Source organism: Herpailurus yagouaroundi, unplaced genomic scaffold (genome assembly GCF_014898765.1).
Source record: "Herpailurus yagouaroundi ecotype Mexico unplaced genomic scaffold, PumYag 379, whole genome shotgun sequence".
NCBI classification, from domain to species: domain Eukaryota; kingdom Metazoa; phylum Chordata; class Mammalia; order Carnivora; family Felidae; genus Herpailurus; species Herpailurus yagouaroundi.
In genome coordinates, this window is record NW_024412596.1 from 763,220 (window position 1) to 775,158 (window position 11,939).

Sequence of the window (11,939 nt, forward strand, 5' to 3'; positions counted from 1 at the left end):
GAGGTGCGGTCAGCCACTTCCCCTGGCCAGCGACCCCGCACGCGCCCCCAGAGCCACGGGCGCCCATTGGCCGGCGCCCACGTGCCCTAAGTGGGTGGGTCCACCCACAAAACCCTGGCGCTGTCCTCCGCAGCCTCCGCAGCCAGCTGCCTACGCCCCAGAAGGAGCCGGACCTTTCCCCTTGGGCTTCCCCTTTGACTGCCTTGACCCCGGGGAAATTTGGAAGGAGCGACTCCCTACTACCCAGAGCCCATTTGGCCTCCCTGCGAAGAAGGAAGGATGAGAAGGCGGAGGTCCGTGAGATAGTGGCAGATGGAAGGCGCCCCCCAGGCCGTGCGGTTGCCCCATAGCAGGGTGCATCTCCCTACACACCCACTTCTCCCTTGGGCCGCCGGCCCAAGATAATCAGCCTCCGGCCTCCTTCCACAGACTCAGAGTTTCAGGATCCCCTGATTTCTGTGAAGCTGCCTCTCATCTCATGCTCCCTTACTGCCTACGCCACCATGCACCAGTCTCTTCCTTAGCTCTCAGATTCCCCCATGCCACCCCCCCACCCCCCACCCCCCAAGCAGCCTGGGCATCCTCTGCAAGCCCCTAACTGTCCATTCTGGCCCTGCTTTCCTTCCAGGCACCAGGCTTATTTCCATAGCATCCTGGGATAGCAGAGATGCTGCCCGCCATTTGTTCAGGTGAATGGACTGACCCCCAGAGAGGGCAGGCCCAGACCCCAGCCCAGCTCCAGGTACCCATTAGCCATCTGCCTTTTTCTGAGACCTCACTCCATATCTCTACTGCCGCCTGTGTCTCCCTTCTCTGTCTTTTCCTCCATCTCTTGCCTCTACTTCGGACTCTCTTTCCTTTCCCCCTTTTCCCTTCAAGATTCCTGATCCTCACATCAGCTAAGGCCATTCCCACCCTTAAAGCCGCTGCTCGGTACTCTAGTTCCACAAAGCCCTGCCCTTCCCCTGGCCACAGACACATGTCCCCTCCCCGACCCTCCCTGTTCCCTTGCCTACCAAAGAAAAGAGGCCCAGACAGCAGCAGCCTCACTACGATGGTGCAGGAATTCATCCTTCCAGCGGCCACAGGGACCTGACCAAGGAAGGCTCCAGGTTCAGAGAGCCCTGGGGATTCGCTGACAACCCAGACAGGGTGAAAGAGGAAAATGACAATGCCCCAGGGCCTCTTGCAGTAGGACTTTCTCACAGAGGCGCCAGCCTGGTGACACTGGGTGGGGGTGAGCCTGTAGGGGTTGTGAAACCGCATGAGTTGAGAGGAAGTGTAACCAGGTTAGAGACATTTCCTGTGCCTGCTTGCATTTTCACATCATCCAGGAGCAGACAACACGGTAGGTAGATGACCACCTCTTCTGCCCAAGGCCTGCTGATCCATTGTCTTTCACCAACACAAACGGAAGACTCTGTAAAGCTCAGTAAAGGACTGGTCAAATAAACTGTGGTACAAACATAATGGGATGCCACCAAAAAAAAAAAAAAAAAAAAAAAAAAAAAAGAGTAAGGAAAGAAATAAGGTAAGAAAAAGAAAAAGAATGAGATAGCTTTCTCTTCACATTGAAAAATGCCCATAATACACTGTTGAAGAAAAAGAGCAAGTTACAGACAGTATAGTTAGTGACTTATTTTTCTTCTAAAAAACAAAAAAGCAAAAAAAAAAAAAATCCACAGAAAGGGAGAAAATATTTGCAAATCACATATCTAACACAGGACTTGTATCCAGAATATACAAAGAACTCTTGTAACTCAACAGTAAAAAGACAAATAACCCAGCTTTTCAAATGGGCAGAGAGTTTAAATACACATTTCTGAGGATGACATGTAAATAGCCACTAACATAGAAAAGATGCTCAGTATCATCAGTCGTTAGGGAAATGCAAATCAAAACCAAAATAAGGGGCACCTGGGTGGCTTCGTTGGTAAGCGTCCGGCTTTGGCTCAGGTCATGATCTCACGATTCCTGAGTTTGAGTTCCGCATCAGGTTGACAGCTGACAGCTCAGATCCTGGAGCCTGCTTCAGATTCTGTGTCTCCCTCTCTCTCTGCCCCTCCCTGCTCACCCTCTGTCTCTCTCTCTCTCTCAAAAATAAATAAACATTAAGAAAATAAATAAATAAATAAATAATAAAATGGTGAGGTTCACAGTATGTGAATTCCAACTTTAAAAAATGAAAAATATGGGAACGCAAGCTGGTGCAGCCACTCTGGGAAACAACACGGAGGTTCCTCAAAAAACTAAAAATAGAACAACCCTAGACCCAGCAATGGTACTACTAGGCATCTATCCAAGGGATACAGGTGTGCTGTTTCGAAGGGACACATGCACCCCTATGTTTATAGCAGCACTATCGACAATAGCCAAAGTATGGAAAGAGCCCAAATGTCCATCGATGGATGAATGGATAAAGAAGATGTGGCATATATATACAATGGAGTATTACTCGGCAGTCAAAAAGAATGAAATCTTGCCATTTGCAACTACGTGGATGGCACTGGAGGGCATTATGCTAAGTGAAATTAGTCAGAGAAAGACAAAAATCATATGACTTCACTCATATGAGGACTTAAAGAGACAAAACAGATCAACATAAGGGAAGGGAAACAATATGAAAACAGGGAGGGGGACAAAACAGAAGAGACTCATAAATATGGAGAGCAAACTGAGGGTTACTGGAGGGGTTGTGGGAGGGGAGATGGGCTAAATGGGTAAGGGGCAGTAAGGAATCTACTCCTGAAATTATTGTTTCACTACATGCTAACTAATTTGGATATAAATTTTAAAAAATTAAAAATTAAAAAAAAAAAGGAAAGCTGAATTCAATCTATAATATTTGGCAATTTATAGAGAGCACCCATAAAAGTGAATCACTGTGTCATGAAAGAAATCAGATGGAAAAATAAAAAAATAGAAGTTGAAATTGTTTGCGCGCGTGTGTGTGTATAAAAAATCTGAAAAGACACACAACCAAACTCCCAAACAGTGGCTACCTCTGAAGAATAACGTTGACACATTTCTGTATTGTCAGATCTTTTTTTACAATGAGGATGTGTAAGTTATGTAACTAAAAAAAATACAAATAGTTAAAAGCACAACAGAATTGAGGAACTTGTCTTCGCTTATGGGAAAGTGGGAAGGACCTTCAGATTCTCCCTCTGTTGTGAAGAAATCTGTTCAGTTTGCAAAGCCACTTTCAGTAGCTGTCCCTGGGGAAGGCTTTTGCAGACAGATTATAATCTGCTGCTAGGCAGCTACAATGTGACAAGTTGCCTCCTAGTACTTAGATAATATCAGGTAGTCTTTTTCAAATTCAGTTAAAATCAGATTATTCAGACTGATTCCTTTGGTCCTCTGTGCAGTGGTTATGATTTACATCTGACCAAATTCTTTTCTATTGTTCTGAGATGACAAAAAAGAACACACACTTAAAAATTCAAACATTACAGGGGCGCCTGGGTGGCTCAGTCGGTGAAGCGTCCCACTTCAGCTCAGGTCATGATCTCACGGTTTGTGAGTTGGAGCCCCACGTTGGGCTCTGTGCTGACAGCTGAGAACCTGGAGTCTACTTCAGATTCTGTGTCTCCCTCTCTCTCTGCCCCTCCCCCCCACTCTCTCAAAAATAAACATTTTTTTAAAGTATAAAATTTAAAAAAATTCAAACATTACAGAAGCATGTAAAGTAAAAGGAAGAAAACTCTCTTTTAACATCCACCCCAACTCCTAAATCTCAAAAATAACCACTGGTAATAATTTAGAGCCATAGATTCTTTGTGACAAAAAAAAAAAATGTCAGTTCTAATAATTAACCATACAGGTTGGACGTGTTTGGAAAAACTAATTATCTTCCCACAGAGCATCTAACCCAGAATTAATTGTCAAATCAGCCCTCACCAGAGTAAAGGTTTTCTTCTAGGCCATCTTCAAAATTTAGATTCTTGAATCAGGGCTTATGTTTATAGAAACTTCAAGTGTATCTGTAACAACCCCTGGGATGGAAGGAATTCAGGAAATGATCTCAAAGTCTCTACTGCTTGGATTATAGTCTATGTGTATGCTTCAGCAGGTAAGTATACTCATTTACGTATTTATCAGATTTTGTTTTTCAGTTTGTTAATCCATTTAATTTATTTATTAAGAGACAGCAAGAATGAGTGGGGGGAGAGGGGCAGGGGGAGAGAGAGAGAGAGAGAGGGAGAGAGAGAGAGGATCTTAGCATGGAGCCTGATGCAGGAGTCGATTCCACAACCCTGGGATCATGATCGGAGCCAAAATCAAGAATCGGATACTCAACTAACTGAGACACCCAGGTGCCCCTGGTTTTCAGTTTAAAAGAGCAGAAGAACATTTTTTTCCCCCTTCTGTTTGAGGGCTATAAATCTGAGGAAGCCTCAAAAGTACAAGGAAGCCCCAAGGATTCTAGGGAATCAGAGGTTCCATGTTGGAGAGAGCAGATGACTCCCTGAAGAGTTGGGTTGCAGACATCTGAGGCTGGGACCACGTGGGGAAGTCCTGAGACAGGATGTTCCTTGCACGCTTGTGGGCGCGCGCGCGCACACACACACACACACACACACACACACACACAGTTCTTCCTTAGTCACAGGCCTTTATCATATCTCAAATAGTCTGTTCTCTGAGGGCTCAGATGGGTCTCTCAGTTCCATTCCATTTGCCCAAACGCCCATCAATTCTCACGGGAACAATTTACTGCCACTGCAGCTCTTCCTTTCTTCACTCTCCTGCCTCTAGAGAAGGTTCCACCTCCTGGGGAAGGTCCATATTAACCTTGAGAAACCTGAGCTGGTCTCTCTTAGGCTTTAAAACCTCTGATGATTCTCCTTTTGCATACACACGATCATCTCCAAGCTTGTTGGCATGGCTTGCAAGGGCCTTGTTGCCTCTCTAGACTCTGTGCTCCAATTTAGTAAATGACTCATCAGTGTTCAAACAGATGAAGCATCTAGAGAGGACTTTATGAAACTCAAAGCATTGGCCTTACTGTCACCCACTTCTGAGGAAAGCAGCTGCAGTAGGTGCCTTCTGCTTGATGTTATCTTGGCTGCCTCAAATGAGCAGTATGAAACTGACAGGCCAGGGGCGCCTGGCTGGCTCAGTCAGGGGAGCATGTGACTCTTGATCTCAGGGTTGTGAGCTTGAGACCCATGTTGGCTGTAGAGATTACTTAAAAATAAAATCTTAAAAAAGAATAGGAAAGAGGGATGCCTGGGTGGCTCAGTCGGTTAAGCATCCGACTTCGGCTCAGGTCACGATCTCAGGGTTCGGGAGCTTGAGCCCCGCATCAGGTACGCATCAGATGAGCTGCTTCTGTGAATATGAGCCCTGCTTTGGGTGAGCCCCACTTCTTTCTGTCTCTGTCTCTCTCAATCTGCTCCTCGCTCACTTGCGCCTTCTCTCTCTAAGGAAGAAGGAGGAGGGGCACCTGGGTGGCTCAGTTGGTTAGGTGACTGACTTTGGCTCAAGTCATGATCTCACAGTTTGTGGGTTCGAGCCCCACGTCGGGCTCTGTGCTGACAGCTCAGAGCCTGGAGCCTGTTTCGGATTCTGTGTCTTCCCCTCTCTCTGCCCCTCCCCTACTCACTCTCTGTGTCTCTCTGTCTCTCAATAATAAGTAAACATTAAAAAAAAAAACTAAAAGAAAAAGAAGGAGGAAGAGAAAGAGGAGAAGAAAGAAAGAAAGAAAGAGAGAAAAGAGAAGAGAAGAGAAAAGAAAAGAAAAGAAAAGGAAACTGATCGTGTTGGCAGGGAGACAGCTAACCAAGGGCAAGGTAGCCTCAGACAGACTGAACCCAAAAGATGCCAGCTTTCTTCAGGATGGCTTAGTTGCTCCACTTACCAACTGTTCCATGAAAATGGACTCAAGCATATCATGTCACAGAGGAGTGACAAATGAGACCCTATGCTGGGAAGTTCTGGGGTACCCAGGATCTGTGCATCTAAGATGAAGCCAGCGGCCTGGATGCCTCAGCCCTTCTGTGTCCATGGTAAGGTAAAATGATTTCAAATATGTCTTATTTTTCTATAGGTCCATCTGTAAACGATGAGAGAGAATCTTCTCTTGCTCCGCGCAGGAGAGTAAACAAGATTTTGTGTGCAGCCATTTCTCATCTTCATCACTGCTCATTCCCTGGCCCGAGCCACCATCACCTAGTGCCAGGATTTTGTGGCAGTCCCCTAACTGGTCCCCTGCTTCCAGTCTTGCCCCTGCTATAGTCTGTTCTCCATACAGCAGCCGGGAGGATCCTTTAAATGTACAAGTCATGGGGCTGAGCCTGGATGGCTCCGTCGGTCAAGCGTCTGACTCCTGGTTTCATCTCAGGCCATGATCTCATGGTTCATGGGATGGAGCCCCATGTGGGGCTCTGTGCTGACAGCAAGGAGCCTGCTTGGGATTCTCTCTCTCCTCTCTCTGCCCCTCCCCTGCTCTTTCTTTCTCTCTCTCAAGATAAATAAATAAACATTAAAAAAATAAAATAAAAATATGTGTCAGATCATGCTGCTTTCTTGCTCAAAACCCTTCGGTGGTTCTCCATTTCACTCAAAATACAAGCCAAAGTTCTCATTGTGGCCTAGAGGGACTTAAGTTGTCAGACACATCTCACTATCTTTCTGAAATCTAGTCCCCATCTTGCTCACTCCTTTTCAACTACACTGCTGTCCCTGGCTCTTCGTTCAGTCCAACACACCTTTGCCCCAGGGCCTTTGCTCTTCTCTTGCTTGGGTTTCCCAAGAAAGCCTCATGGCTCATTCCTGGATCATCTCCTCTGAACTTTTTTTTTCTCCTTAGCAGTTATAGGGCTTCGGCTTATAGTATTTAATTTACTTATCCATCTGGTTTACCGTCCACCTGTTAGAATATGAACTCCACCAGGGCAGAAATACTGTTTCTTGTTGCCATTCACTGCTGTATCCCCAGTACCTAAAACAGTGCCTGGAGCATAGCAGGTAAATATTTAGTCAGCAAATATTCACCGAGGAGTGAATGCTTGGGGCTTCCCTTGCCCTTAAGGCTAATTAAGCTTTCCAGGGTCTAGACTCTTAGGACCAAAAAGCTGTATTGTCCGAAAAGAAGAGGTTGAAGGAGTTGAAAGAAGAGGCCTGAATTCCCAGAGTCAGGAATTTATTTAATATAGGGGCCCCTGGGTGGCTCAGTCGGTTGGGCATCTGACTTCAGATCAGGTCATGATCTCAGAGTCTGTGAGTTCGAGCCCCACATCAGGCTCTGTGCTGACAGCTCAGAGCCTGGAGCCTGCTTCGGATTCTGTGCCTCCCTCTCTCTCTGCGCCCAACCCACTCGCATTCTGTCTCTGTCTCTCTCAAAAATAAATAAACATTAAAAAAATTTAATATATAAAATTAAATGATACTCTGGTGGCAGGTTAGAAAGAAGTTGGGTCCCTCCAGAACAGAAACTTGGAGGACACAGAGGGGATAGTCATAAGTGAGGGGAGAACAGGGCAGAAATGCAGAGAAATAGATGTCATGAGAGAGAATTCACGAGGTCTACAAACAGGGAACGGTGACAACTGAAAGGCTACCTCCATTCCCGATGGCCTCTCTCGTTCCAGTCACAGTAGGGCCACACTGAACCCTTTCTCCTGTGCTTAAATGAATAACATGTTGAATAAGCAAGGGTGTGGCAGCAGGGAGCCTCGGGGCATGCCTGGCTGATGTAGAGGGCAGCTGGAAAAGCAGGCTGGTGCCTCCCTCTCCCCTTTACCCCCCAATCCACCAGGCCTGACTGCCTACAAACCCAGGATGAATCGGGGCAAAGTTCTCTTTTCTGATTCACACAGAAGATTTGCTGGTGCAAATGGTGTGCTTGCCCAGCTGCTACCTCCCAGCCCAGGCTCGCCACCCACCACTTCCTCCTGGGTACAGTGACATGGGCCCCTTTGGTCAGGATGGTTCTGACAGAAATATCTGGGTCACCACAGGGCTCCTTCCCCTTCTTCCCACCTGCCAGGAGAGGGAGAAACTGCCCTACCCCCGGAAGGGGGCCTCAGGGGAGGGGAGGATATGGAGGCCCAGAGGGGCTCAGAGGCCCCCACCCTATTGCAAGGCCCTTATGATCTCATGGCTAGGCACACCAGAGCCTAAAGTTCTAGAAACTCTACCTGGATTTTCTGAGGAAGGGCTGACCTGAACATACCACAGGTAGGGATTTCCTACAGATGGCACTCTTGAGTATTCACGTGCAGTTCACGGGGCCCTGATGTCACTGGGTGACCTCACTCCAGGGCCTCTGTTTCCAGCCCCTCAGCGTATGGTTGATTGTAGCCGAAAGAGCCCATCATTCAGGACCAGAAACCTGGGAACCAGCTCCGAGCAGTACTGTCTTGCCGTGTTGTGCCAATGACCCTCTTCACCTCTCTGGGCCTTTGTTGCTTCCTCCATACCCAGATCCCAGGCTTCTGCAGGACTCACCAGTCTATGAGTCCAAACAAGATCATATTAATGTTACCACCGCCATGTTGTTGCCGTATTACCCCCACCTGCTAGTACAAGGTCTCCGGCTTCCTGCAGAGTCTCTGCTATTTCAGAAAGTCTTTAGAGGTATTTCACCTGTGCTCTACTCCCTGGTATGTGAGCTGCTCAAGGCTTCACATCTTGGCTGTCGTTCTATAACCAAAACTGGAGCTAGAACATTTCTTGGCTATTAGCCCAAGCCCTTGAAATACCAAGACTGGGGTAGAGTCGGGAAGAATTTCTCTCCCTGCTTTGAGTTACACCAAGCTCCAACTGTTTGGGCTCCAGGGTGTGCAGGCTAGTAAGGCAGCTCTTTCAAGTTTTACTTATGTCTCTCTCACTCTCTCTCTCTCTCTCTCTCTGTCTCACTCAAACATGGGATTTATGTTCAGGGGTCTGAGCCAGACTTATACTTGCATAATAGCTACTATGTACAGGAAGGATCACTACTCCCATCTAATGGCTAAACGTTCATTCCTGGGTCAAGGTCATTCTGGTCTGAGCCTCCCCACTCAGGGCACTCCTACGCTCCCTCTTGAATAGGAACCGCATTAGTTCTCCAGACATGGCCCACTTGTTCTTGAGCTTCCAAAATGACCAAAACCCACATTTGGCCTACAATGGGGATCTTGGTAACCTCAAGCTGTCTTCTTTGTTACATCAAGGAAAGCAAACTCCCTGCCATCGCTCTACCCCAGTGGGAAACAGGAAAACATTTCCTGTCTTCTGACCAGGTCTCTTGAGTCCATCTAGAAAACAAGCCAAACAGAAGCTGGAGGACTTGTCATTGTATGATGTGTTTGCTCTGTACAACAAGGTGGAGGGTTTGGGGGAAGCAGAAGCTCTCTTGATTATCTAAATGATTAGGAAGGCTTCCTCCCTTGTCTCACCACCTTTTTAACCCTTTCCGCCACTTCTCCTCCAGCTGAATGTTCCTGAAGCTCGTTCAGGGGGTATGGATGAGTCCCTATTAATTTAGAGGGTCCGGGCCAGATGTCATACTGTGGCAAGTCACGGGCACCCATGTGGGCTTACTGAATGCAAACAAATGTATTTGTCTCAAGGATATCACAAGACCCTTAGAAGAACCCAAATACGATCAGGTCTTGCAGGCGGCTGGAAGAGGGCATCACATGCTCCCCATCCTTCTCTCTTTCTGTAAGCCACCTTTCCCCACTTCTTCAACGAAGTTTGGAGAAGGCTGCCCTCCAGGGCCAACCGCAGCTCCACTTCACACATCCTCTGAATTCCCACACTCTTAAGAAGGAGAATTTGAAACGGCCAACCTCTTTGTGTCATCCTTCATGACACCTTCGATTAGAAGTGTAGTAATAAAGTTTCAGATCTGAAAGGACTCTTGAATGTCACCTAATTCAACTTTGGCCTGCTGCGCAAAAGTCCCTTATATAATACCTCCTATTAAATCTTCAATCAAATTCTCCTTACACGCCTACAGAGACAGGATGCTCATGACTTTGTCCCAAGGAGATCCGCTGCATCTCCGGCAGCTCTTCTTGTAGGAGAATTCTTTTTTTTTTTTTTTAAGTTTATATATTTATTGAGAGAGAGAGAGCACACAGGGGAGGGGCAGAGAGAGAGAGAGAGAGAAGGAGAGAGGGAATCTCAAGCAGGCTCAGAGCCAGACATGGGGCTCCACGTGGGGCTCGATCCCACCAACTGTGAGATCACGCCCTAAGCTGAGATGAAGAGCTGGACACTTAACCGACTGAGCCACACAGGTGCCCCGGAAAATGCTTTCTTGTATTACGACGCGCAAGTTTGCCTTTTTGTGACATCCATAACTTAGACCTGGTTCTGTCCCGCAGACATGCCTGGGGACAAATCTGTTCTCTTTCCCATCTGGAAGCCCCTTCAGAAATACAGACAAGGCTTACATGTCTCTCTTCCAGGCTGAACACCCTCAGTTATACCTAATAGTCCCCATGAGGCAAAGTCTCAAGTCCTCCGACTGCCCCAGGATGAACACCTGTTTCAACTATCCTCCTAAAATTCTGGTGCCCCAAGAAATAAACGCAACAAGGATCTTCAAGGAAATCCTTTCATTAAAAAAAAAAAAAAAAAAAAAGGGCGTGGGGGAATATCTAACAATAATAGGAAGTTGGCTATACCAATTACATAAATCCATTTTATGCAATAGTATTCAGTCTTTAACAAAATATGGTAGATTTACAAGTACTAGCATAGAAAGGTTGTCATGATGATCCAAGTAGAAGAAAAGCAAATTACAAAATAGCGTGTGTTACACCTCACTTGCCTGCTAGGAAGGAGGTCTGCCTTTCTCATCCTGTCTCTCTCCCACATCTCTACCTCTTAAACACTTCATTGTTTGGTGTAGACATTTAAAAAATTGGGGGGAGGAGGGGCGCCTGCCTGGCTCAGTCAGAAGAGCATGTGACTCTGAATCTCCAGGTTGGGAGTTCAAGGCCTGCGTTGGGTGTAGAGATTACTTAAGTAAATAAACTTTTTAGAAAATTGGGGGGAGGATATTTAATGAACTCTACATAGTTATTCCTAGATTCTAGAGATGTCCTGAGTTATTTCTAGAGTGTAGAGGATGAGGTTTTAGAGATCTTTTATTATTATGTCGTGTTTGGCTTTTTAATAAAAGGCACCGATAACTGTTTTAACCAGAAAACAACAATAATAAGGGATTTAAAAAATGCTTTAGTGAGCCCCAAATAGCAGGGTGCTGATCTCTTACCTCATTCACATTCTTTGCATTTATTCATTCAACAAATGCTCTCTCTAAGGGCTTCTCTGTGTCAGAGCTCATGCTGGGCCCTGAGCAGATGGAACCCAGTGAGGTGTGGTCCAAGCTGTAAGGAGCTCACAGAAGTCAGAGAAAATCTAGATGATAACTGTTAGAACAAGGAAGTTCTGGGGTCATGGGATCCCAGGGGAGGAACTTCCTGAAGTCTTGAAGACAGCAGTGGTCCTCTGCTGCACCCTTCCTCTCCAGTGTGTTCTTTCACTCCCCACAGAGTGATCTTTCAAAATCACAAATGCAGCCATGTCATCTCCCTGCTTAAAACCAATCCTGTGACTTCCTTTTTCTCTGAGGACAGAAAGTCCAAAATTCTTTCACATGGCCCATCAGATCTTGTATCTAATCCATCAGGAAGTCTGTTGGCTCCACCTTCAAAAAATATCCAGACTGCGACCACCTGTCACCATCTCCAGTGTAACCAAGTCACCGTCGTCTCTCCCCTGGGTTTTTGCCAGAGCCTTTGCACTGTCTCTCCGCATCCACTTTCCCAACCCTGTCTACCCTCACTTCAGCCAGAGTGGCCATGTCACTCCTCTGGTCTAAACTGCCCCATGGCCCCCATCTTACCCAGAGCCAAATCCAAAGGCCGTGCCAAAGCCCAAAGCCCATCAGCCCCACACATCTGGCCCTTCCTTGCCTCTCTGGCATCACT

At 46.7% G+C, this 11,939-nt stretch overlaps 1 protein-coding gene and 1 long non-coding RNA gene across 3 annotated transcripts in view; one reads left to right on the forward strand and one right to left on the reverse strand.

Annotated features, from left to right (window-relative positions):
- Positions 1-1,266, reverse strand: part of ITGAL (integrin subunit alpha L) — a 43,180-nt gene extending 41,914 nt beyond the window's left edge. The window contains exon 1 of one of the 2 annotated variants that reach the window (XM_040463234.1): positions 1,017-1,266. In XM_040463234.1, the coding sequence (XP_040319168.1) occupies positions 1,017-1,266 (250 nt within the window). The remainder of the gene's footprint in view (positions 1-1,016) is intronic. The other variant, XM_040463235.1, reaches the window with a different exon arrangement.
- On the forward strand, positions 20-6,384 carry LOC121022238 (uncharacterized). Its single transcript, XR_005786864.1, has 3 exons — positions 20-293; positions 629-689; positions 6,056-6,384. It is a non-coding gene; the product is annotated as an uncharacterized LOC121022238 (long non-coding RNA).
- Positions 6,385-11,939: the final 5,555 nt, after the last annotated feature.